The sequence below is a fragment of the Haliotis cracherodii genome, unplaced genomic scaffold, assembly GCF_022045235.1.
Source record: "Haliotis cracherodii isolate W230 unplaced genomic scaffold, xgHalCrac1.p SCAF_18, whole genome shotgun sequence".
Taxonomy (NCBI): Eukaryota; Metazoa; Mollusca; class Gastropoda; order Lepetellida; family Haliotidae; genus Haliotis; species Haliotis cracherodii.
Window position 1 is genome coordinate 23,759,246 of NW_027266273.1, and position 22,571 is coordinate 23,781,816.

At 41.0% G+C, this 22,571-nt stretch overlaps 1 protein-coding gene across 4 annotated transcripts in view; it reads right to left on the reverse strand.

Annotated features, from left to right (window-relative positions):
* Positions 1-813: 813 nt before the first annotated feature.
* LOC139465914 (F-box/LRR-repeat protein 7-like) overlaps positions 814-22,571 on the reverse strand; it is a 47,904-nt gene continuing 26,146 nt past the window's right edge. For 3 of the 4 annotated variants that reach the window (XM_071247910.1, XM_071247911.1, XM_071247913.1), the window contains exons 2-3: positions 9,323-10,087; positions 814-5,987 (exon numbers count right to left, since the gene is read on the reverse strand). In XM_071247910.1, coding sequence (XP_071104011.1) covers positions 5,254-5,987; positions 9,323-10,087 — 1,499 coding nt within the window. In that variant the 3' untranslated portion in view covers positions 814-5,253. Of the gene's footprint in view, positions 5,988-9,322; positions 10,088-22,339; positions 22,481-22,571 lie in introns of those variants that run through there. The other variant, XM_071247912.1, reaches the window with a different exon arrangement.

Consider the following 22,571-nt stretch of genomic DNA (forward strand, 5'->3'; position numbering starts at 1 on the left):
TTGGTCTGTCTTACCAACCAGTGTGTTACGGTGGGGGACACAGGTTGTCTAAGGCACCACAATTCGCTGTGTAGTGTTGCAACCCTCAGGTGTGGTGAAACGTATGATTTTGGGTTCAAATCCCAGTTTGTCCTGATTTTGATTCCAGGTTTCTAGGTTCACCAAGGGGTAAATGCCTGTGACCTGCATCACTTCGGTTTCCTCCCACATCAAGATGACACACCATGATCAGTCTGTGCCCAAACCTCCGCAAGCCAGAACTTGTCTGTTTGTATTATTTTCAGTTGATCGACTGTTATAAGGTATTTATTAGCTGATCATACAAGACCAAACAGAATCTTTTGTACTTGGACTTCGAACTAGTCACAGTCTGCATGATATCACTGAAATATTCTTCAATGTGGTGTTTAACCCAAATCACTCACTCGCCCAAGGGGTGTGGGGTAGCCTAGTGGGTAAGGCATTTGCTTGTCATGCTGAAGACCCAGGTTCAATTCTCTGTTTTGTGTGAAGTCCATTTCTGGTGTCCCCTACTGTGATACTGCTGGAATATTGCTAAGAGCCGTATAAAACCATACTCGCTCACTCACTCGCTCACCCAATGTTGTAAGTCTTTATGTCTAAGGCCTTCATGTTACTTGGGGCTTTCCTCTATATTTAACATTGATATTGCTGGAACATTGTTCACAGTGACTCAATTCCTTGACTTGACTTTATTGACTAGCTTTTTAGTTGTCTTCACAAACAAGGACTAGTTTCATTAACTCATATATTTCATTTATTCATACATAATGCTGTTAATAAACAGCCAAAAATACATGAACAAGCGTCTCTGGAAAATGAAAACGATATATGATTTCTCTACACATACTGTATGTACGAAAGTTAGCACTTGATGATATGAAACTGACATACTGCACACACATGGCAATGTATAGCACTTGGTGACAACAAACTCCATACACAGCACTGCCACATGATTACCACAATCATATGAAAATATGGATTTAGTTGTTACTTGAGAGGAATTCTTTCAGATAAAGAGACACAATGGCATTACATATTGCAGTATACATCAACAAGCACACACACCATCCACAAGGCACTTGTGGTTAGATAGGATGGTAGGCAAGTTTGAACTTGAACTTGAAATGCCATGAATGGAGCTGTGGGCATATGTAGCATGTGGTGTATTGAGCTACAGACAAATATAGCACATGTGTGGAGCTATTGGTACACGTAGCATGTGGTGTGTGGAGCTACTGGTACATGTAGCATGTGGTGTGTGGAGCTACAGGCCCATTTAGCACCAGGTGTGTGGAGCTTTTGATACATGTAGTACATGCAAGCTCCTCACAGTGATATTCTGTTCGCAGAGCTCTCTATACTATCGCGGCCATCAGTCAAAACTCCCTACTGTGATAAGTGGCCACAACCTTACTTGGAGTTGAACTCACAACCGACGGACTGTTATGTTTACAACCAAGTGACGACTGTCGAGAGGCCGAATACACTTATCCCTGCTAAATTACTTTCTTCGTTTGACAATTTAAATTTCTATTTCATTAAATCTATCATGTCATTGATATAGTAAGAATGTGAGGGAGAAGTTGGTTGATTTTCCGTTAGTCTGCAATCTTGAAACAATCTGATTATACAAACAACAAAGGTGTCACACGCTGGGAAGGAGCTTGGTAGTACATTGTGTGTGGAGCTACTGGTACATGTGGCACATGGTGTGTGAAGCTGTGGGGACATGTAGCACATGATGTGTGGAGCTACTGGTGCAAGTAGCACATGGTGTGTGGACCTTTTGACACATTTAGTACATGGTGTGTGGAGCTGTGGGGACATGTAGCACATGGTGTGTGGAGCTATTGGTACATGTAGCACATGGTGTGTGGAGCTATTGGTGCAAGTAGCACATGGTGTGTGGAGCTACGGGCACATGTAGCAGATGGTGTGTGGAGCTACGGGCACATGTAGCAAATGGTGTGTGGAGCTATTGGTGCAAGTAGCACATGGTGTGTGGAGCTACGGGCACATGTTGCACATGGTGTGTGGAACGACTGGTACTTGAAGCACATGGTGTGTGGAGCTACGGGCACATGTAGCACATGGTGTGTGGAACGACTGGTACTTGAAGCACATGGTGTGTGGAGCTGCTGGCCAATATTTTTAGGCTAATGTACATTTTGAACTCGCAAGTTCTACAAGCATGAAGATATGATGCATCATAGAATGCATGAGTACTTCTCTGCAAAAGCAGACTTATTGAGACTTTCCCAGGTGCCGATCTTTGTCAATAAGGCATTTTGTTTTTGATTGCATGATTTACAGATCAGCTGGACCAAAACATCACATATTTTGAATAAAATCAAATTAACAGTCTTTTTCTCTCACAGTCAAATTTTTAACAAGATTATAAACCAAATCTGGGACATAAAGTAACTCGATCCTGGACTAAAAATAATTTCTTTGTTTCTATATTGCATTCCACAGATAATTCTTTTCAGAAATCACACATTTCATAAGTTCTATTTTAACCACCAACCCTGTCTTCTTGAAAAACAAGAGCCTGTAAACCAAATAATCCAAATGAAGAGGCCTAAATAAAGTCACAATCCCAGTGTGTTGCAATCCTATGTATATTCCTGTGTTCAGGTGTTGAGTATAGATCATTTATAGGTATGGAGTTGTGAGGTGAAATTGGGTTTAATGTCTCGTCCAAGATTATTGCACTTGCATAGCGATGTGCATGCATGTGTGTGTGCGTGTGCGTGTGCGTGTGCGTGTGCGTGGCTGCTTGTACTAGTCTGGACTAATGCCGATTTATAGTCCTAGCACACTGAGATACCATGCCACAGTTTAATGAATACCCCACTCAGACACAGTATACTGACTCCGAGCCGACCAGTCCTTGTTTTAGCCCCTTTATGCCGAGCACCAGACAGGGTAACAACAAGTACCATCTTTTAACATCTTTTGGTATGACACGGCCAGGTATTATAGGTATGGAAGTCTGATAGGGCCATATGTAAGTATGGAAGTCTGTAGGGGTCTGTATTTGTAAGTATGGAGTATGTATGAGTAAGTATGTGTGAGTATGGAGGTGTGTTAGGGCCATGTGTGAGTATGGAGGTCTGTTAGGGCCATGTGTGAGTATGGAAGTCTGTGTGGCTCATGTGTGAGTATGGAGGTCTGTTAGGGTCATGTGTGAGTATGGAAGTCTGTGTGCCTCGTGTGAGTATGGAGGTCTGTTAGGGTCATGTGTGAGTATGGAGGTGTGTTAGGGCCATGTGTGAGTATGGAAGTCTGTGTGGCTCATGTGTGAGTATGGAGGTCTGTTAGGCTCATGTGTGAGTATGGAGGTCTGTTAGGGCCATGTGTGAGTATGGAGGTCTGTTAAGGCCATGTGTGAGTATGGAAGTCTGTTAGGGCCATGTGTGAGTATGGAGGTGTGTTAGGGCCATGTGTGAGTATGGAGGTCTGTTAGGGTCATGTGTGAGTATGGAGGTCTGTTAGGGCCATGTGTGAGTATGGAGGTGTGTTAGGGCCATGTGTGAGTATGGAAGTCTGTTAGGGCCATGTGTGAGTATGGAGGTCTGTTAGGGCCATGTGTGAGTATGGAAGTCTGTGTGCCTCATGTGTGAGTATGGAAGTCTGTGTGGCTCATATGTGAGTATGAAGGTCTGTTAGGGCCATGTGTGAGTATGGAGGTCTGTTAGGCTCATGTGTGAGTATGGAGGTCTTTTAGGGCCATGAGTGAGTATGGAAGTCTGTGTGCCTCATGTGTGAGTATGGAGGTCTGTTAGGCTCATGTGTGAGTATGGAGGTCTTTTAGGGCCATGAGTGAGTATGGAGGTCTATGTGTCTCATGTGTGAGTATGGAGGTCTTTTAGGGCCATGTGTATGGAAGTCTGTGTGCCTCATTTGTGAGTATGGAAGTCTGTGTGGCTCATGTGTGAGTATGGAGGTCTTTTAGGGCCATGTGTGAGTATGGAAGTCTGTGTGGCTCATGTGTGAGTATGGAAGTCTGTGTGGCTCATGTGTGAGTATGGAGGTCTGCTAGGCTCATATGTGAGTATGGAGGTCTGTTAGGGCCATGTGTGAGTATGGAGGTCTGTTGGGGTGATGTGTGAGTATGGAGGTCTGTTAGGGCCATGTGTGAGTATGGAAGTCTGTGTGGCTCATGTGTGTATGCACATTTATGTTTGTCATGTTATTGACGTTTCTTTTCTGAGCTGTCTGATAATGGAGGCAGATCTGACTGAGGATATATCCTTTGAAAATTCTGTTAATGATTTGTGTTAATGAGTATTGTATTCATCCATCTCAATAATGTACTGTACATACCCAATTAGGTAAGATTGCCATTACATTACATTCATTTTTTGCTCGAACATATGGCATGACAGCCATTTTAAATATGTTCTCGGGTTAACCACTGGCTATAGGATAACTACTAGTGACTACGAAGCCATAGTCTTGTCAACAACTATAATAGCTAGGCAGTAGGTATCATAGTCCCAGTACAAACGTCAAACGAAGAATAATGGCCATGGTTGGAAAGTAACTTAGTCCCGAGTGTTTCCATTGCTTGGAGGTCCTGTTTGGTTCCATACACTGAGTTGCCATGCCTTTGTGTGTGGCATAGTGCTAGGAGCCGTGGATTTAACAAGTTTGCATAGAAAACTGGCATGTTTACTCATCCATAGGATGCGGAGGATGAAAAATTCCACAAAATGTAGCCCTCATAACGGCCGCCATTAAGAGCTGGACTTGGTTGCGTGGTATAAGGTCAGACACGTTATCTAGCCCTGGCGATATCTGACTTATGATACAACCTTATTCTTGGATAGCAGCTGGGTAATGAAACAACCCAACCACTGATGACAGTTGGTTGTAATACAATCATTGTCTTGTACTTAACAGGCTAGAACCCTTGACACAACCTAACCACTGATGACAGTTGGTTGTAATACAATCATTGTCTTGTATTTAACAGGCTAGAACCCTTGACACAACCTAACCTTGATGACAGTTGGTTGTAATGCTTTGGTTGCTTGAACACAGATAAGTCCAGTGCTGTATTCCTGTAAGACTACAGGAAATCTTAGATCGCTGAGATCACATACTTCCAGGTATATCCACAAAAGGAAATGTTGTGTTTCCCTCTCACACATCTGAATGACTTCTTTGTGACTTCAAGTTTCTGTTTGGTGACCTTGGTGTCAGTTCCTGTGTTGTATCTCAGCAGAAGGAGGGGTTGGTGTGCTCAATGATGCAGCGCCTGCAGTACTTCTTGACCGTCCTGTAGGCCTGAACGCTGAGGTGGCAGTCCTGGATATTGAGCTGCTGCAGACCCCGACACTGATACGCGATCATCACAATTCCTTGGTCCGTTATCAGGTCACATGACTTGAGACTGAGTTTACGTAGTTGCGGACACTGTTCTGCAAGCACCTGTAGTCCGTCGTCTGATATATCACACTTCCCAATGTCAAGAGACCGTAACCTGGGGCAGTTAGCTGCCAGGAATGCAACTGCTTCATCGGATACAGCTTCGCATCCGCGGACATTCAGATACCGCAGCTTCAAACAATGTTTTGCTATATAACAAACACCAACATCTGACACTCTATCACACTTTGCAACACTAAGGTATCTTAAATTTTCTCCTAACTTAGAGAGTTCCCGCATACCAAGGTCAGTAACTCTCCGACAGTCACTAACACTGAACTCACGCAAATAGGGACAGTTGCGTGCAATGTGTTGGATACCCTCGTCAGATATGTGGACACATCGTCGTAGGTACAGAAACTGGAGGTGTGTACAGTGAGAGGTGATGATACCCAAGCCCTGGTCCTCCAGGGCGTAACAGTCTGTCATGTCCAGGTATCGAAGGTATATCTGGTGCTGGTGGCGGGCCATGTGTGGGGATGACATCCCATCTGTCAGGCTGATGCAGGTTACCAGAGCACACCCTGAAAGTATGGAACAACACTTTCATAAACAGTCCAGCTATGTTATGAACCACACACCCCAGGAAACAACACTTTCATAAACTGTCAAGCTATGTTATAAACCACACACCCCAGGAAATAATGCTTTCATAAACAGTCCAGCTATGTTATAAACCACACAGCCCAGGAAACAACGCTTTCATAAACAGTCCAGCTATGTTATAAACCACACAGCCCAGGAAACAACGCTTTCATAAACAGTCCAGCTATGTTATAAACCCCCCCCCCCGGGAAACAACGCTTTCATAAACAGTTCAGCAATGTTATTACCAGAGTACACCACAGGAAACAACACTGTATAATATATATGCATAAACCAATCTCATAAAGTTTGTATCATGATCCGATGTCACCCAGGTGGAACTAATTTTATTAAGCTCTATACAATACAATACAATCAATCCGTACCTCACTGCTAAAAAATTATTGCAAAACATTTCCAAAAAGAAGTCTGCTGATGTGTGAGTAGTTCTGTAAACAAAGTTGGCTGCAAATCAGTTGGCACTGTAGTATATATGTGTCACTTCACTCTGGCATTGTACCTGTTGTACCTCTAGGCTATTTCTAAAGTTGCTTTAGTGAATATATGTATTAAACTTTAACCATTGCCAAGATTAAACTATATGATAAAGAGATCTATGTCCTTGTGTTTTTCAGTATTGTTATTTTGGTACAAGGCTCGTATTTCCATTTTTTATTCCTAATATGTTATATTTACAATAGGAAAAGTACACACACCTAATCATGCTAATAACAGTGTTTAAAATAACTGCCTGCCCGACAGTCAGATACGGCATATTTTGCTGATGGACGGTCAGTTTTGAAAAGTTGCATGCATGATGGTCGGGCTCTTATTGTATTCCCTAAATTATCTAAGCATTCTAGTTTTAATTCAATGTAAGAGGTAAATTAACTGTTAACTTAAACACATTATTGATGAATAAAATTTCAATGAGTTAAAGTTAGAAAGTTGATAATCCTCCTGTCTATTGTTATTTCTGAGAACTAGCATTAACAGCTATATTCTTATGTTTACCCTTTTGTTACTGTTGTTCGTTAGTCTGGATCATTCTGGACTGGCAACATTTTTTCTGGTCTGGTAACTTTGCAAAGTTGCTAGTCTGGTTGTCTGACGGATATTTTGGGGAATATTATACACTGCTTATAATCTCTATTTATTACAAAAGTCAATGCAAAGTGAAATGATTTATCAAACCTGAACAAGGTCTTGACACTTTGCTCAGCATAAACATTTTGTTTATAATTTGTGCTAAAAACCTATGAGGAGGTAGACACAGGATACATGTTAGACATGATGAACTTAGCAGAGGGTGTATATCACATTTAGGTCTCCAGATCATATCTTAGAAAATGTTCAAGATATCTTTATGACAATGTTGACAAGTACTTGCCTGTTGTCAAGAGGTCCCTTTCTGTGTTTAAAATTTTCAAGAGTCTATAGAAACAAGTTTAAATTTTACTCTCAGAGATTGCGTTCATTTCTTCAACACATACCCAACCATACCCTTCAAGCAAATTATTGACCTCCTCAGATCACACTTAAGAACATAATATGCTTGTTTCATTGTTTGTTTGTTGCTTAATGCCGCACTCAGCAATATTTCAGCTATATGATGGCAATCTGTAAATAATCGAATCTGGACCAAACAATCCAGTGATTGAAACCATGGGCATCGATCCACACAATTGGGATACCAACCAAATCGTACATACTGCCATGGAAACAGCAACACAAAACAATACTGTAGTGAAAGGGAATGTTTGAGCACTCCCCCCAAAAAACAGTTGAACAGTTATTTTTATTAAATATTCCTGATAAAAGAACTAAGTGCATGGTAAAGTGGTGTTGTTTGATTTGAATTGTTTTCCCTTGCCCTGACTATATGTTACCACAGAGACAAGATCAAACCATGCTGATAGAAACATGAACCAATCTAACATAAAACACGAAGAACTTGAGAATTTAGGGTTTGCATATTTACTTAACACGGTAAACCTAGCCTCTGGAGGGGGTGTCTCTATACTTGATGATTTCAAGGACAGGACAAGGTCAGCCTAGATCCCAAGCTAGATAGAATCCTTAGCAGTATCTATTTCTGTTTCCAAGATAACAAGGCAGCTTCGATCAGTGGTGATTTATTCATGCCTTTACCCACCCCCAGCTAGAACAGGTTTCACTCAAGGGTAAGACGAAGAACAGTCGCTCATTAAAAGTTAAAACTTAGCCATAAAGAATCATGAGTCTTAGGACAGGATTAATAATTTATCAGAATTCCGTTCCCACCTGCCTCACTACCAAACACCCCATGTCACACCATTTTATTGTCCCTAGGCATCTACAGATGAAAACAATCACTATGCAAGTTCCCTTCTTTGATTGCTTCTTTTAATAGTTCAATATTAAAACAGGTTCAAAGAAATAACTTTAGACACTGAGGACTTAAAAGCAAAGGTCTAAGTATAAATTAACATGTGGTGGTCCTGTTTTATGTGTATTGAATGAAGCTTATTACAGTCCAGATTAAAATTGTTTCAATGCAGTTTTTAAACAGTATGGTGTTTTCTAATAATTAAATTTTCAAGTCAGTCATATCTCTTTTTCATGTAAAAAATTCAAATAATCTCTCAACTCTCTATTCTTGTTTGTGAAAAGTCCCTACTTAGTACCCGTAGTTGACAACCTCCCATGGTCAAGTTTCTAGGTGTCATACTTATTTATGGTGTGATAGGCAAGGCTGTCCATGAAGTCCTTGGCATGTCAGACACCTGTAATTGCTGGTTCAAATCCCAGATTTTCTCTGATTATGTTTCTAGGTTTGTCAGCACAACCATACCTGTGTTAGTGGGTTTCACCAAAGTGAAAACGTTCATCTACATTAAGCTGACACTCTATGATATAACTGAAATACTGTCCCAAAGTGGTGATAAACCCTTCTCACTCACTAACTCTCACTCACTCACTCACTCACTAATTCATGTACTGACAGACTATTCCCCACATTTCAAGTGTTCACTTCTGAGATAGTGCTGGGATATTGCAAAAAAGCGGCATAAAACTCACTCACTCACCCACATATCGTACAACAGAAAGAGCACATGTGATTTGAAATGTGCACAACTACCACATGGACACATTTGCTCCAGTTAACTTCTCATCAGTCCCATGGGGGCATGGTCAGAAGAAACATTTAACAAAACATTTGACACATTAATTTAAACCCTGCCTTCAAGTTTGAAATGTGGTAGCAATGTGTAAATATTTCTGTTTGGGTTACCTGTCACATCAAGGTGTTCCAGGTTGACGCAGTTGGACACTACTTCAAACAGGGCCACATTGGTGATGTTTGAGCAGCCTTGCAGCTCAAGGTATCGCAGTTCGGGGCAGCGTCTCGCAATAGTATGAAGTCCCTTATCCGTTAACTGCTCACAGCCATTAAGAATGATCCGTTCCAGAATCACACAGACCTTGGGTGTATTGTAACTGAGACGCCTTGTGAGATATTTTAAAGCTTTATCAATATTAATGGTTTCATTGTTTATGACTATACTTGTCCATAGGAGTGGGTATTCCCAGATCAGTCTGTACCAGCGCTTACAGACGCGCGTCACGCGACACACATGGTCTGTTGGAAGGTTGAGAAGAATCCGGAGCATGATGTCGTCTGTTAGGAGCTCGAACGGTGCTGGGCGGACATATTTCCCTTTTGTTGATGTAGAGGAAAGTAACCTACTCGTGTCTTTTAGTTCTACTTGTTTCATACTGGACATCACCGACTCCATGGATTCAATCATCCGTGGATCAAACACAGAGTTCTTGTAGCACGACCTTGACTGGCGCATGTGCATTTGGACGTAATTATTCGAAGTCTTGGCCTCTCCGGGAAGACGAGCCCAGGTCACACTCTTTGTGCCAGAATCCTGCGAGGAGCTGGACTCGCCCTTGAAAGTCGTCATCGTTGTGGGCGGGTAGTTGTAGCTCGCAACGTCTGACGCAATCCCTGAACTGGAGTCATGAACAGAATCTGGCGGCTGGACTTGGTCTGAAACACACAGAAACATCATCACTTAGGAGATATACCTAATGTGTTTTCAAATAAGTTTTAAAATGTAATTTGATACCTGTAAATTTCACACTAAACATGCTAAACCAACAACATTTGATACCTTGGGCAGACCAATCAGAATGCAGTATTGTAAAGTGTCATGGTAGATTATGGCTCAATATTCACCATGTCCTGTGTATTAATCTAATGAACTTTAAATACCCTTGAGAGGTAATCCTTAGTTTACAAGTATATACCAGCATCATAAATGTTCAGTGTGGTAACTATATGGACAGAATCAAAGAGATCGACAACTCCATGGAACACATGCAACTTCTGAAACTTCCATTTCTACCAGTTACCTCATGACAAGGACCCCTGTGCTTTCAATCTTAAGCTGGGACTCTGATCACACATACTCGATACATTGCCATCTCCAAAGCTTGAGTAATGCAGCAATAAATAATTCAGGTATGAAATAAAATGAAACTAATGACTGAAAACAGTCTATCTCATTAAAGACCACAAGTTATCATGGTCATGATCATGATTAACTTTCTTTAAAAAAAATCACTTTATCACTGGATATAGCACAATTAAAAGAATCACTTTATCACTGGATATAGTACAATTAAAAATCACTTTATCACTGGATATAGTACAATTAAAAATCACTTTATCACTGGATATAGTACAATTAAAAATCACTTTATCACTGGATATAGTACAATTAAAAAATCACTTTATCACTGGATATAGCACAATTAAAAATCACTTTATCACTGGATATAGTACAATTAAAAATCACTTTATCACTGGATATAGCACAGTTAAAAAATCACTTTATCACTGGATATTGCACAATTAAAAAAATCACTTTATCATTGGATACAGTACAATTAAAAATCACTTTATCACTGGATATAGTACAATTAAAAATCACTTTATCACTGGATATAGTACAATTAAAAAATCACTTTATCACTGGATATAGTACAATCAAAAAAAATCACTTTATCACTGGATATAGTACAATTAAAAAAATCATGTTCCAGAAAATACTTTGATTAAATACTTTGATTGCATGTATTGAAAGCAATGGCAGAACACATATTCTGTCTCTAACCAAAAAACAAATCCCCCTCCTCCACAAACAGTTTTTATCAGAGTGATCCATATCCCACTTGTGATCAGTTATTTCAAGCCCTGACATCACGTATGTTTGACTCTATTGGTTGCTATGTACGTCAGCTTCTATAAACAGAGAGTAAGCACACCATATCCACTATTCGGATGACATAAGCTGCAGTGGCCACAGAGACTGTCCGTCACGGAAGAGTAGCGGCTCCAGGGGAGCGGAGATAATGACCCACCTGAGAGAACCAGATGACTCGGGGGGCTCTGTTTGCACACAGGAGTTAATGCTACACACATAAAGGTGGGATGCACAGGCGAGGCCAGTAATTGAAGCGATCTTTAAGATGGTTTCAACTCCTCACCACAATCTTGAAAAGGATAAGTTAAACAGTCCATAGGAGAGCTGAAGTATTTTATTAATAGTTCGGAACACTAACAATATATATTAGCTGACGCACACATGATAGGGAAGGGTTTAACTTTTTGTAGGATGGCCGAGGTATTTCATTATTACCGGTTGGGACGCTAAGGAATTTGAAGGCTTAAACAATGCATTGATGCATTGGTTCCCCAAGATATCATATGAGAAGGCACTACCAGAATACACAACACATTTAGTACTCATTAGTTTGTTTCACAAACTACTTTCACTTCTATACCATATGATGATGGTGTTGTACGAAGCAAATATTGTCTGATTATGAGTGAGTGTGGTTTTAGATATATTCCAAGATATCCTTGAGTACAAAATATCTGTGACACATATCTGATGGCAAGATATATGCTAGTGACAGTTTGGGGGTAAGTGGCACCAAGACATCTGTGAAAAAGTTCTTGGGTATGTTGCACCAAGATATCCGTGAAACACTTTTTGGGTAAGTGGCACCAAAATATCTGTTAAAGAGTTATGGGGGAATGGTACCAAGATATCGTTGTGAGACTTGCTGTGCGAGTGGCACCAAAACATCAGTCCTTGGATGAGATATTCTAGTCCTTCATGGTAAGTATGGCTTATGAATAGTGTATGTGTCTGCCATATGGCCTATTGTATGAAGACACATAACATTGCTACATTCTTGACTGCTAGTGTCACACCTTAACTTTGTCAAAAAAGTCCTTGTTTTTCGTGTGTTTGTCGTCTTCAGAGATTGTGGATTACTACTCCCCTAAACAAATATTGAAGGTTGTCAGTTGAGACGGCAGGATCGACAAAAACAAGCTGGGACATGAGGTGTGGTAGTTGCTGTCACGTGCAGTAGGTACTCCCTGTCAAACACGAAACTGGCCCAGCACAGAACACAAGTTTACTTGTGTTACTCTCTTATTCAACTTGAAGAGTCTACTCCTTAAATTTGATCTTACCAGTTTTTGTTATGCATCTTTCAATTGCCATCTTTAAGCAATATTTACCCAAAACTAAAAGCTACAGCAAGATTTGGTTTAACACATTGTTCCCATTTGAGAGTGAGTTAGTATGGTTTTACGCCGCTGTTAGCAATATTCCAGCAATATCACAGCAGGGAACACCAGAAATGGGCTTCACACATTGTACATATGTCGGGAATCGATCCTGGGTCTTTCGCGTGATGAGCAAACACTTTAACCACTAGGCTACCCGATCGCCCAGATGAGAATTGAAACTGTGTGTATTCAGAATTATGAGGGAATGCCATGACTATTAGGCTACCCCATTGCCATTTTAATACTGAATAGAAAACAAATAAATATTGATACATTACACAAAGGCTTTTCACTATATTACTGACAGTACATTATTGCCTCCAATATGCCACCTCTGTACTATAACTGCTGTTTGACTGAAGGTGTTATAACCCTTGTATTCACATTTTATTCGTGTACAGATATTACTGACAGTGTCATTCAGTCACGTTATACTACTTGTATACCACTTGTACTGAGGGTGCCATAACCCTATTATACCACTTACCCATTGCACTGAAGGTGTCATTATATGACTGTCATACCTCAGTTGTGGGTTAACAGTACACAACACATATACACTGGGAATCTCACTTATCTCTACTTATATAAAAAATATCAACACAATTTGATAAGACCCTTAAGATAATTGGCAAGTTGAACAATGATTTTGCTAGTTGAAAATGCTATGATATACATACTTCAAGAGAGCACTTCCATACAAAACCCATTTGTAAAAGTCAAAAATGGTACTGGTAATTCATTACAGGGGGTGTAGGGACGGTGGGATTGGTCTTAGGTCAGTGTAAGATTGTAATATGTAGTCAAGCACACTGACCTATTGTAACATACTGTCAAGCAGATTGACCTATTGTAACATACTGTCAAGCAGATTGACCTATTGCAACATACTGTCAAGCACACTGGCCTGTTGTAACATTCTGTCAAGCACACTGGCCTATTGTAACATACTGTCAAGCATACTGACCTATTGCAACATACTGTCAAGCACACTGGCCTATTGTAACATACTGTCAAGCACACTGACCTATTGTAACATACTTTCAAGCACACTGGCCTAGTGTAACATACGGTCAAGCACATTGACCTATTGTAACATACTGTCAAGCACATTGACCTATTGTAACATACTGTCAAGCACACTGGCCTATTGCAACATACGGTCAAGAACACTGGCCTATTGTAACATACTGTCAAGCACACTGACCTATTGTAACATACCATCAAGCACACACTGGCCTACTATAACATTCTGTCAAGCACACTGGCCTATTGTAACATTCTGTCAAGCACACTGGCCTATTGTATGTAAATGATTGTGGGGTTTCATGGGGGTTCATGTATTCCGCTGAAATAGGAAAAATAGTGATTTTAGAAAACAGTTTTCTACTTTTCCTCATATTGGTTGGTGGCATTCATAAATAATTTCTTGCTCAAAAGACTCAGAATCAAGTTCAGGACAGCAACTTGTGTACATGTTTTTTTTCACACTAACATGTAATTATGCTCTGGAATGGGGGCAATGCAATACTTGAGGTCAAAAAGTAGTTAAACATATACAGAAACATTACAATATATTAATTCAGGAAATTACAAAGAGGCAAAAGCATATGTCTAGAATTGTCTTGCATGAAATAACAACATTATTAACACTCATTCCAAATAGAACAAAACAGTTAAACGCAGACCTTTTTACTTTTAAAATTAAGGGAGTGTCTTGGATGAAACAAGATAAATGGTCTGCCCTTAACATTTCAATGAAAGGGGGTGTCATGTGTCTTGTAGTCATAGATTTTCTCATAATAGAAGTGAACATTTGAAACTCATGCCCATACACTGATGGTTGTGACAATCAAACTGTTGATGACCTGGAAACAATTACAGGGAATATGACACGTTTTTCCAGCCCTCACCTGGACGTGAATGCATAGAGGATTACATGGGGCGGACTGCTTCAAGCTTTCTGCAACATTCTCTCTGCTATAATATCAGGGACTAGGACTTTTTGTTCCCAGTCTGAGTACGATCCCACATATACTACTCAACTTTGGATAGGAATAACTGTCTGGTTATTTACTGATAAATATATCCCTATCAAAAGTGGAGAGTTATATAGGATTACATGAGGCAGACTGCTTCAAGATCTCTGCATTATTCTCCCTCCTACAATACCAGGGACGTGGACTCATTGTTCCCAGCAAATGCCTGAATACGATCCCACGTATAGGATTACATGGTGCGGACTGCTCACACCGCATGCTCTCCCTGCACTGCCACCTACACATACATCTCTTGATTTAAGAAAAGACAATACTCCTGTGGGAGCACATTCTCAAATTATAGTACAGTATATCAAGCTACCATTCGGTTAGGAATAAGTACCCTGGGCCGATTTGCCACGATTTCTGTTAAAGAAAGAATTAACTACCAAACTGGAGTTAAAGCCCTAGTGTTACAATGTGTCCATGTTCTGGCATGGAAAGCACGGAACTACACAATGGTAATGAGACATAATAGACATTGAAGAAACAACAGCATTGGTGGTTTCATGACTAATACTCTGAGCGGTAATAATGTAATCAGGATCAGAACTTAACACTAGCCCGCTTACCCAGGGCTGGTACAAATTCCTGCGGGCGAGTAAAACTTTCCACATTGTTTAACATGTTTTATAAGGGCATTTATCTTTACCCCTGCAAGTAATGCTTTTGAGTTTAGTCCTAACCCTGATAATGACTCATTCACTGTTCACACATGCACTTCCTGTAACCTCTTGGGCCATCCTAAGGCCTGTTACTCTGTGGGTGCACCAGGGGATAACTCACTGTTACTCTTTTACTATTCGAACTGTTCGAAGATGTTTGTTTGTTTGTTGTTCACTGTTTAACGTTGCACACACCATTAGTCCAGGGACCGATATTGTGAGCAACAATCCCTGTCAGGATAGATGACACGCTGTCAACCAAGTCACGGAGTCTGACCACCCGATCTATTTGGTCATCTCTTACCACCAGCATAGGTTGAGACCCGTGAAGATCCGGGGTAGAATACGCCTTCAGCAACCCATGCTTGCTGTAAGAGGCCACTGTAATCTTGATAGGAGGTGACTAACAGGGTCAGGTGGCCAGGCTCGCTGACTTGGTTGATGCATGTCATCGTATCCCAATTGCAAGGATCAATGCTCATAATGTCAATCACTGGATTGTCTGGTCCAGAAGCGATGATTAACAGACCGCCGTCAGAAAGCTGGAATATTGCTAAGTGCGGCGTTAAACAACAACAACAAAAAAGCAGAGGTTGTTGGGGTTCTATTCTAACCTGGAAACCCCACGGGAGTATTGGAACTGTCTCAGTCCACGTAGAATCCATTACTCTGCACCTATCTGGGCCACCCTGATCCCTGTGACTCCGGAACTACTGGGTCTGCTTTCGCCTACATTTGGCTGTGGAACGTTTGGAGTAGGGTCTTTAGGCATTAACCTTGTACAACATTGGACAACCTTATATATATATCAGAAGACATAAGCAGTGTACTTTGGGTCCAGCCTTACAGAAATATGTCCCCGATATGAAGTTGTGTATCCAAAAGGCTGTTTTTTGTTTCTAAATAAAACTAACAATCTTAATCTTGTTCTTATCACTTCAGAAGACATAAGCAGTGTACTCTGGGTCCAGCCCTACACGAATATGTCCCCAATATGAAGCTGTGTATCCAAAAGGCTGTTTCTTGTTTCTAAATTAAACTAACGATCTTAATCTTGTTCTTATCACTTCAGAAGACATAAGCAGTGTACTTCTGGTCCAGCCCTACAGGAATATGTCCCCAATACGAAGCTGTGTACATGAGCAGAGAGTGGAAATGTTGTCCAGGAGTGACATCTCCGCCCCGAGGTCTTGGAGGCGAACAATGGATCCATTCATACATGATTAGCAAGAGCACATTCAGGAAATTCAATATTGTCTTGTTTGGGGCGACAGATAGATGACAATGAATCCACACTGTAGTGCTAATTGTACGCTGAGTTACACACACAAAACACACGGTGATATTTGTTCACCAACTCATCCTTCGATTCAAGACAAATGGACAACGGATATAATGCTTGCTGGATAAATATATCACTCTAATACCTAATAATAACATTCTGAAAATCCATATTCAAAGGTACCCCACAGATGTCTTATCAACTAGTTGAGTATATATAAGGAACATGCCAACTGAATAACTGGTATTTTTGAAAAGGCAATAAAAATAGTTTGTTTAACCAAACTCAACCGACCCATCAAAAGCGCCACCTCAAACAAATCTATGAATATAGCCAACACATGTGTTTAACTTTGATTATCTTCCTTATCGTCAATGGTACCTGGGCATCGCTGAGTAATGGAACCGATCCTATTGTCTATGATGAATGTTTCTTAAAGCAGTTTCTATGCCAAAAACATAATTTACCTTAACCTGCCCAACCAGTTCTGAAATACCAGAAAGGCTTCAGGCCAACCCATACATGACCAAACAGAATTTTTTTTAAACATTTCAAAAAGGAATGAAAGATATCACATTTAAAGAACAATCCATGTACCTAATAATTCTCTTTTTCAATTTTAGACCAAGTGGGATCTGTTGGAGTACCCAAGTGGGATCTGATAGTGTACCCCTGTAGGATCTGATGGCGACCCCAATGGGATCTGATGGCGTACCCAAGTGGGATCGGATGGCGACCCTTTGTGGGATCTGATGGCAACCCCTGTGGGATCTGATGGCGTATCCCTGTGATACCTGATGGCGACCCCTATGGGATCTAATGATGACCCCTATGGGATCTGATGGCGTACCCCTGTGGGATCTGATGGCAACCCCTATGGGATCTGATGGTGACCCCTATGGGATCTGATGGCAACCCTATGGGATCTGATGGCGTACCCCTATGGGACCTGATGGCGTACCCCTATGGGACCTGATGGCGTACCGCTGCGGGATCTGATGGCGTAACCCTATGGGATCTGATGGCAACCCTATGGGATCTGATGGCATACCCCTATGGGATCTGATGGCGACCCCTATGGGATCTGATGGCATAACCCTATGGGATCTGATGGCAACCCTATGGGATCTGATGGCATAACCCTATGGGATCTGATGGCGTACCCCTATGGGATCTGATGGCGACCCCTATGGGATCTGATGGCAACCCTATGGGATCTGATGGCGTACCCCTACGGGATCTGATGGCGTACCCCTGCGGGATCTGATGGCGTATCCCTGTAGGATCTGATGGAGACCCCTATGGGATCTGATTCATTACCCTTGGAGGATCTGATGGCGACCCCTGTGGGATCTGATGGCAACCTCTGTATGACACTGTTCCAGGAGTTTTCCAGCCCTTAACATTGCATACTTATGGCTACCCAATGGTTATCTTGATAGTCCAAAAAATTTTTTTTAAATAATAAGTTCATTTTAGTTCATACTCAATGGTGAAGGAACCGCTATTGTAAAACAAACTTGATGATGGTTAAACCTAGACTTGTGTGGGACACTGCAACTGGTCCTTAGACAAGTGTTAGATGATACTATGTCTGCTAGTCATAACAGTAGTAACAGATACTGGCACTGGAGGATGTCCCTCAGACAAATTACAATCTGGAAGGACTGTGTCATCATCTGTGCGTTATATAACGTAACGTCATGCCTGAAATGAATCTTATGCTAGTTGGCTATAACTCAGGGGATCTATCCTTCTAAAACCGGAAAATCCAAATAACTACTCTAGTTGAAACTCAGTTTTGGGGGTCACATGTCAAATCCACCTGACCTGTCATATAACTGAAGTGCAACATACACATATCTCATGCCATACTACCCAGTGTATCATAATCAAATTTATATTCCAGATACACAGAACCCAAGATACATGCCTATATCTACCTGGTGTGTTATTAAATCAAATGCCACATACTGCCAGTCACATATCTATCATTATCTACCTAGTATGTCGTGGTCGAAGAAAGAAATGTCATACACATCCTGTATATAAAATATTTACAATTATCTACCTGGTATGTCAGAAAATGAAATCTCACACATAAAAATATATTTACAATTATCTACCTGGCAAGTCATACAATAAAATGTCATACATATCTAGTTATATTTACAATTATCTACCAAGTATTGTATAAAGGGAAATATCTTACATATCCAGTATACATCCACTTTTATCTACTTGGTAAGCTATATAGTGAAATGCCATACATACCCAGCGTTATGAACTCCATATCACATCACTGATAGTAACAATCCATACAATGTGTGTCACTCTCCTGTCCATGCAGAAATATGTGCTTATGGTATGCAGGGCAGTGGGGAATACACAGCGTATCAACTGGCCTGGCACAACACCAACTGAGACCAGCTACTGCTATCAACCTCCACATCGGAGGTGCTAGTGTTTGTCCAACTCCATGTTCAAACATATCAAATCCTCCAGAAACAATCCTCCTGACAGGATTACTGTATGCAGCTCAAACAAGAGAACACAGAATACAGTCACAGGCTTTCAGGCCTTAGGGAAACAGCATAAGAAAGTATAACTACTTAAGATTAATGGCTACAGAAGTCAGAGGGTTGGGCTTGAGTGTACATATTTACCAGACTCATGCTTCCCTTAGAAATAACTCACCCAGGCATGAGAGTGGGCTTTCAGGTTGAATGGTTCAATTATATCTTTGCACGTTGATTGCCCTTGCCTATATATATGAGAGGAATATTGGGCAGAAGCAATGAATGTTACATAAAAGTATCAGAGCATGGTGCTGACCTGGGAGGCCCTTTGTTACTGGTGTCTCACTTCAGTCCGCAGTCCTGCCTCATGGCAGGCACTCATACTCAAGTTTCTTTCTCATCCTGTCAGTATGGACTGTAACATTTCACTTCACATGCTTAAGTTTCTGTGTAACATGATACAATGTCAAAACATGTTGCAAAATGACAATTGTATACATAAGAACATACCATTTGATAAGCATTGAATTCAAGTATAGAAATGTACATATTTCAAGCGTGACATGTAACACTCCTGGTTGTTTAGATGGGCCCTTTCGGATTTAAGTGAGTTAAGTATACTTTTCAAAGTGAAAAAGGTTATTATACATTGTTCCATGCATTTGTCAAGTTTCCTTGTGTGAAAGTACATTTATCACTGGCCACATGAAAATAAATATTGTCATAAGGAATTTTTGTTAAACAAAATGTGATTTCTAAAAGTTTGCCTTTAGGCAAAAGGGTCCACTTGCACAAAGCAATCTTTGCACTACAACTATTGTAAGTCCATGTTAAAGTATGGGAGTTATGATCATCGTAGTGCTAAGACAACTTTGTGCAATGGCACCAAGAACCTTTATTTAGCTGTGCCATTGACACTCTAATAAAAGGAAAAGGAGAGTAATATCCAGATGTTATATGCAAGTATTCTTCAATCATTATTTGTTTACCTGACTCATTTTTACTTATATATTTGGGTTGGTTTTCTGGCAAGTGTGCTACGTTCATGTGCTGTATCCACTAGCCACAGTAACATTTAACTCTCTATATGCATATCATATAATGAGAACCAACTGCTGCCATGTTCAAGTGTCTGACACTCTGGAATCTATACAGAAGATATGATAACATGGTGCATGAAATAAGTACATGGTACTTACATAGAGCATATAGTAAGTATGTTGTACTTATCCTTTGTTTATGGCAGAACAGAGTGGATTGACACTTACAACATACTGCAATCATACAGTCTTAGAAAGTATGTGATAACATACAAGCATGGATAATCCCCAGTAAAACCTATATCACTATCCACTAAGCAGCCTGATTGTTTGCTCTGGAGCTAATACCTGTGTTGTAAGGGGGGCTCACACAGCTTAGTGCTTAAAGACATCACATGGCAGAGCAGCAAGAGCCTCGCGGTTCATGGGGCTGCAGGGTCAGACGTGTACAAACAGTCTAAGCCTCAGTACTACCCGGGCCTGACGAAGGTCGACCTAGTCATTTGAAGTGGATCGATCTAGTCACATGACAGCAGGTCATCCTAGTCACATATAGGTCATCTGAGTCACATGACAGTAGGTCGATCTAGTCACATGACAGTAGGTTGATCTGGTAGCATGACAGTAGGTTTGTTTGATTGTTCATTCGTTGTTTAATGCTGCACTCAGCAATATTCCAGCTATATGATGGCGGTCTGTAAATAATCCAGTCTGGACCAGAAAATTCAGTGATTGACATCATGAGCATTGATCCACGCAATTGGGATCAATCACATGCATCAACCAAGTCAGCGAGCCTGACCACCCGATCCCGTTAGTCGCTTCTTGCATGACAATATGTTGTCCCAGTCACATGACATTAGGTCATCCTAGTCACATGACATTAGGTCATCCTAGTCACATGACAGTAGGTCGATTTAGTCACATGACAGTTGTTCCTCCCAGTCGCATGACAGTAGGTCAATCTAGTCACATGACAGTAGGTCGATCTACTCACATGACAGTAGGTTGTCCCAGTCACATGACAGAAGGTCATCCTAGTCACATGACAGTAGGTCGATCTAGTCAAACAACAGTAACGTCATCCTAGTCACATGAAAGGTCGATCTAGTCACATGACAGTAGGTCATCTTAGTCACATGACAGTAGGTTGATCTAGTCACATGACAGTGGGTCATCCTAGTCACATGACAGTAGGTTGATCTAGTCACATGACAGTGGGTCATCCTAGTCACATGACAGTAGGTCATCTTAGTCACGTGACAGTAGGTTGATCTAGTCACATGACAGTGGGTCATCCTAGTCACATGACAGTAGGCCACCCTAGTCACATGACAGTAGGTCACCGTAGTCACATGACAGTAGGTTGTCCCAGTCACATGACAGGTTTCTTGTCTGTTGTTTAACACCGTACTTAGCAATATTCCAGCTATATGATGGTGGTCTGTAAATAATCAAGTCTTGACCAGACAATCCAGTGATTGATATCATAAGCATCTATCTACGCAATTGGGATATGATGACATGCATCAACAAATCCCGTTTTGCTGAAGGCCTACTCTAGAAGGATCTTCACAGGTCCACAGAACAGTAGATCATCCCAGTAGATTGTCTCACATGCCATATTTAATGACATAAATGAGCTGATCCTAAAACGAATTCTGAAAAGTATTTTATCTCATTGATGAACGTAAGAAAAGCTGCATAGTCAACATATATATATATATAGACGACACACACACGCTTACACACACTATGCATACTCTAGCTGAGATGTGTATGCTGCTAGTGACTTGCCCACTAGCTTCACTCAACAAACACCCATGCATGATATTGGCAATAAAGTGTAATGAAGCTGTATAAAGACTCAATCCATCTACGAGTCAACAAGTTCCGGGCGTGCTAGGCTGAATAGGAACATACAGTGCCTGCTGGAGAGAAATATGCTTGAAGACCTCACGGGGTGTGGAGGATTGTCCTGCTGCACACAAGCACCTGCTGCTGATTGTATGCAGTTGGTGTGAAAAAACACAAATACTTTATAACATGTGGCAACAATGGTTTTCTTGGCTTCTATAAGGAAGATCGGTATATCAATCTACCTACCGCTTTGCACACCTTGACGTAGTTTATAGGTAGAATGGGTTGTGCTTCACATGAGCCAACACTGGGCATATTAATCTACCTCCCTCCCTGTGAGCTGTCGATGCAGTTTATACACCTGTAGAAAGACTGGGGGAACTTCGAATGAGCATACCCAGGGTACGTCAATCTACCGACCTCTCTATCACCTATGACTGCAGTTTACACATTGCAGGACAGGGTCATGGCACAAATG